General features: G+C 30.0%; 1 protein-coding gene across 3 annotated transcripts in view; it reads right to left on the minus strand.

The window, feature by feature from the left end:
* sas (stranded at second transmembrane protein) overlaps positions 1-5686 on the minus strand; it is a 44161-nt gene extending 38475 nt beyond the window's left edge. For 2 of the 3 annotated variants that reach the window (XM_075288964.1, XM_075288962.1), the window contains exons 1-2: positions 5610-5686; positions 2121-3116 (exon numbers count right to left, since the gene is read on the minus strand). In XM_075288964.1, the coding sequence (XP_075145079.1) occupies positions 2121-2718 (598 nt within the window). In that variant the 5' untranslated portion in view covers positions 2719-3116; positions 5610-5686. The remainder of the gene's footprint in view (positions 1-2120; positions 3117-5609) is intronic. The other variant, XM_075288963.1, reaches the window with a different exon arrangement.
* Positions 5687-6000: the final 314 nt, after the last annotated feature.

The raw sequence follows: 6000 nt of genomic DNA on the forward strand, positions 1-6000 counted from the left end.
TGTTAGAACAACCTTTCAACCTTACATCCAGTAAAATATTTTCTATCATTTTCTTTTTCAATTTTGTACCTTTCCGTTTCACTCTGTATGATGACGGATCGAACCCCGTTTCTTTCTTGTTGTTATGGAATATGATTGGAGCAAGCCAACTCAAAAGAAAAAACAAAAACACGAATACATTCCATTCTAATCTGTTTGAGAGTGAGTGATGAATTCAAAGATCTAAAAAAAATCCAAAAAAAGGCTAATTGGAATTTGTAAAGGTTTGCTGTATTTCTATATATGTATGTCAGTATAAAGCAACCATTTGCATGTAACTAACCATCTTTCTTCATCTCCAAAGAACTAAAGTTGGTTTGTAAGAAATAGTGGCTCAAAATTAACAGTGATGTGCCTTTTTATCTAATATCGTTCTATTCTGCTATAAAGCTTTGACGATCACATAACTCTTTTTTCTCAAAAATTACATTTTTTTCTGAGAAAACCACTATTATTAACCAAACAATCAAAAGAAAATTGAACAATTCACCAACTGCAAGAAAAAACTCTTAGTAGATCCAAAAAAACGGATAATGGAAGGTGGTAGAAGTGTATGCGATTTGGGTGTATGCTACATTGATGAGATCTAACAAGTATTTGTCGATTTAAGAAAATTCTGTTGTAACTTATAAAGAATCAATTTTTAATCCACAATTGCTGATTACACCTTCTGTATACGGATTTGTAGCTATATGAAAATATGACGCACCGTGAGGGTAAAGATGATTCAATTTGTAAGAGGGAAATTCCCAAAATGTTTTCTCCATAAGAAGTTAGCATAAAGGGCCCAAAATTGAGTTATCTATCCCAACCAGATCTATACTAAAGGCTATGGAAAAATTCATTCGCCCGAACTGAAACTGGCGTTTTCTTTTCAATGGTTCTATTGATCAAGTTCCTTAATCTACTTTGTCCATAAAGCTCGAATAATAATTAATTGTAAATTAAGACGTAAAGAAAAAATGTATCAATGATATTTTTATTAGAATATTGAAGTATTTTGTTTATTTATGTAATTATTTTTTAATACTCTGTAATTTAGGATGAGACGTATATTATAATAAGATTACCATTCGTTTTGTATCACATTAAAATATTTATTCCATATAGAAGTAACATATTCTTCATTGGGGTGAAATTCATAGATTTCTGCCACTCATAATATCACAATTAAGCCTTCAATAATTTGCTGATTTTTTCTTTAAATAAATATTTTTTTGTAACAAATCAATACTCATATCACACTTAAGGCATCTATGTACATCAGTTTCAGTAAATACGTCTGAAAAACACAAGGACGACATTCTTTGAACTTTTTGTAAAAACACTTTGCTGGCTTGGTATTTAAAGTTCATTGTTCAATATTACTAATTTTAGATTTTGTTCCGAAACTTTGTTCTTCTGCCTTATTCAAAACTCATGGTGTATACTTCTTCTAGGTAAAAATGTCCTCCTAAAATATTTTTGAAATATCTATTAACCTTAAAGGGTATTATATAAGTTATTTTATTGTATTTCTTATTATCTGATATGTCTTAAACATGGAATCTCGATTGGAAAATCGAGAGGAAATTGAACCTTAAATAATCTATATTATGTTTTCTACAATTTTTAAATCTTTAATGCAGTATCTTCCAAATAAATCATAATATATTTTAAATATCTATTACTAATCTCCATGAACTATAGTAAAGATAATTTTGCTTTAGTGCAACATTTTTGGTACAGTACACTTTTTACACCATAAATATACTACCTATAAATAGTTTTGAATATGAATGAAAATGAAATGTTCTCTTTCTTCAAACCCACAAAGTGTAAATTTTGTATCCTAAAATTTTAGATTATGTGTGATATTAAATTCAAATTTTTTCAAAGTACTCCTAACGCTATTCCTTCTTTTTATTACCAACATACAAATAATTTTATAATCTACTGTTTTTGAAATGTTACAAACAAGTGTTCCAGCTAGTATTAACCTTTGCTTACCATAGGGTATAGCAAATCTATTGTTTGGCTAGAAGGAGAACAATAACGTTCCAAAACAAAAGAAGGAAAATCTCAAAAAAACACACACTTACCATCATTTGACTCGGTTTTAGTGGAGGCGAATACGGTATCTGGGGCGCTGGATGGTGTAGTTGTTATTGTTGCTGGTGAAGATGTAGTTGATGAGAATTCGTCCAAAACAACAGCCATTGAAAACGATGATGCTGGTGCTGATGTCGAGGATGATGATGACGGTAGTGTTGGTGATGCTGACGAATCTGCCGTTGTTGTTTTTGGCGAAGTCGTTTCGAATGGAGTCATTGAACTAGCATTATTTGTTGGAAGAGTTATTGTTGTAGTTTCTATCGCCTTTGCCTCAACATCAATCTCCATGTTGCTGCTGGTGCTAGTGTTAGCCGTCAATGTACTCATGTTGCTGTTGTTTTGCAATTCTTCTCCAGTTGATGATACCTCTGCAGCCATCGGCATCATTGTTGTTGCCACGGCCTCATCAACGGCGGCAGCCTCACCACCAGCAATTGTTGCTGCCTGAGTTTGAATAGTGGCAGACAAAAAAGCTAAGCCACAAATTAAAGCAACCATAAACCATGATGGAATTGCTGATGAACTCGGCACCGACAACCGAGATGTCGTCGCTGTTGAAGATTTTCTTCGTTTACTTGTTAACATTTTTCCTATATATAAATATCTTTTATTTTCTATTGCAATTTATTTTTTTTCGCCTCTTCTTCAATTTTCTTCAATTGGATTTTCTATGATTATTTTATTTCTTTTGTTGTTGTTGTTATTATTGTAGTTTTGAGGTATGGTACAATTTGATTTGAACTTAATTCGTTGATTCTCTCCCTTTTGTTATTGTATATTAGGCAACAAGGAAGTGAACACTATGACTTTTGGATTTGTTGTTTTTCTTTTATATTTCTTCGCGAATATATATATATATTTTTTTCGAATTACACAGAAAACAAATTTATTGCCAACGTTACCAACTGGCCTAATGATTGTGGTAATTTTATTGGTATTTTCTTGAATTCGGTACAATTTATTTTATTAAAGGCCACATGATGCTAATGAGTATTGGTTTCAAAATAGATGTAAGAAAATAAATATATGTAAGAGTCAAACAAAATCCAAATTGTGTGAATAAAAACAATAATACATAATATCTATGTTGGTGTCACAACAATTTTGTTGGTTATTAATATAATGTTTTTTCGAAAATAACTAATATTCACCTCTTTTATAATTGAATATTCAGAACCTCATTTGTATAAGTTCTGTTGAGAGCAATTTTTCGAAAATCAACAAATATACTGAAAAAAATATTGTGGTAAATCATTGATTAATTTTTTTCGTAACATTTCTCTGATATGAATATTTTTGACATTATCAATAATGATCTTTTCATTTAAGCATTTTATTGTTAAAGCTAATGACAGATAAATCTGATTGATCTTAAATAAATTTTCCTCTAAGTTCGAGTACTGTGCAAAGCTTAAAAGCATACAAATTAAGAAACTTTTATTTCAAATTATTTTATAATTGAAGTTTATCTAGAATATAGATTTTTTCACGATTGGTATCTTTAATACAAAGATTTAAAACATCAATTACTTATTATTTTTGTAGAAGAAAATTCTCATGTTTTCTAACTTTAACCTATTTCAATAAAAGGTATTTTTAAAGTTGTTTAGGTCTGTATCATCGTTGGTTCGGATGCTACTACGTTTTAAACTGGGTGGATACCGTAAGTTCACTACCTTCAACGTTCAAGAAAAGGTTCACCAGCGGATTTTGCAAGATACTAACTAATATTCGTAATTATGAGCAAAATACCCTTTTTATCCTATTAATACTCAAATCGGATTTTTGCCAACATTATGAATCACTGTTTGTGAGTCAATCCTATATAAAGTGCTAAGGCAAATTCCTTCAACTTTCTTGAAATTTGATTTTGGGAGACTATCCCAATTGTATCTATCATTTTTAGATTTGTTTATATTTTTTAAAAAAGTTCGCTGTACGATATAAGTAGACATTGAAAATATTTAAGAACATATTAAATCACACGACGATTAACTGACTTTGTATTTCGAATACCTAGATTTTGAAAGTATTGGAAAGTAGACGATACCATTTTGTAGATGGAATCGAACTTTCTAAAAATAGTCAGCTGACTAAAACTAGTCAGTTTGTCAGTAGTAGACTTTAGAGCCCTAATTCTTCATAATTCTATGTTCCTTTAAACTATTTTGACAAACATTTCATCAATAATAATTAGATGAAATGTTTGATGTATTTGTATCCAATTTCAGTAATCGAATGATAGATATAGGGAAAAACAGCTTACCACGACAATAACATCACAATAATGTGGAATAAGAAAACATAAACAATATATTTTTGAGTATATTTGTTAAGATGGTCGTTTTGGCGCCAATTAGTTTAAATGATTAATGCAATTTATATCACCCTTCTTATAAAGATAGATATTTATTTTTATTTCTTTGGCTATTCAACAAATATTCTTTCCAATTTTATTCGAACTACTAAACTATATTTAAACATTAGTTTGATAGTAGATATGTGATCACATGATACTTTTGGACATTTATGTGACGATAAATTTTAATTTAATGGTATTGTGAGTCATTAAGCGAAAGTTTTGCAATAATACCATATACATAGATTAAAATTTGTTGTGTGACTTTTTCCAACATATGCAGTTATGTATTGTTGTTTTTGTTGCTTTTGAATTCTTTTTTATTATTTTTTCTTTTCGATTAGAGTTTTGTTGGACGAAAATTCTTAGATTCCTGGCATGTTAGATCTTCTTTTCATTAGCCTTGCAAACAAGTTTCTGGCTTAAGTCTTTTGTTTTCACTTATACATTAATTTGTTTTTTTTTTTATCTCTTTGGAATTCTTTTGGCTATCCCACTCTCACACATACACAAAAACAAAACAAATCAATTCTAAGTTCTTTTTTAACTATAAAGCAAATGCATATTTTTCATGATAATAAGAAGTCGTTGGTATTCTCTCTTTGACTTTTTCTAAAAGTCACCAGTGGAACCGGTTTCAAATGGTCCAACAAATAAAGCAAAAAATAGTCACTCTAGAGAAAAAAATATTTAAACACCGCCACACGAAAATTGAAAACTTTTGCAGTAATACTGCATTCTTTTTTATTTTCGGCGTTTCTTTTCCATTCACATAAAAAGTTATGTGACGTTTTGTCATAAAAACGCAGCTGCAGATATATGCACAGACACAATCAAGGTGTAAGGCGAGTTTCTTTTCCAGACAACAAGTATTAAGTAATCACATGAAAAAATTCCAAGTTAACGCGAAATGAAAGTGAGGGCATGTCTTGGGAATACCACTTGCATTCATTTTTTTTTAATTTTTATGGTTTGTGTTTTCTAGAGTAATGTAATTTTTTAAAATTTTTTTGTACAAATTATTGTATAGAGTAATTTTTTCAATGTATTCTGAATATTTAAAATCTTGGTTATTTTAATAATTTAAGCTATTGCAGAGGCTTTCGTTTAACGTTACCACTTTAATTTGACGCGTTTAACACCCGTTACCACACAAGCTCTCTAGCCAACTAAAGATATTTCATGTTAGTCAAGTTTGTTACCATAATACACAACCATTGCTACTGAGATTTGTATTCCATTCTCTCTTTTAAGTCTTCGCTATTCGAGTTTCAGTTGTAAATACAATAAACAGAAACTCACCACTTTTCGTTAGCTCTCATTGCTCAAGTCTAGATGAACATTAAACTGACATAAAAGTATTTCTTTGAGGCTTAAAATGGCCACGTTTCAACTTGGCTATGACTCAAAGCAAAGAAAGAGAGCGAAGCGTGATCAATGGTCATTTCGACAAGTAGACATAACTGTTAGTGTGGCCTATAACGTTTAAAAAATAAATTTGAAAATAC

The sequence above is a fragment of the Haematobia irritans genome, chromosome 1 (assembly GCF_050003625.1).
Source record: "Haematobia irritans isolate KBUSLIRL chromosome 1, ASM5000362v1, whole genome shotgun sequence".
NCBI classification, from domain to species: Eukaryota; Metazoa; Arthropoda; class Insecta; order Diptera; family Muscidae; genus Haematobia; species Haematobia irritans.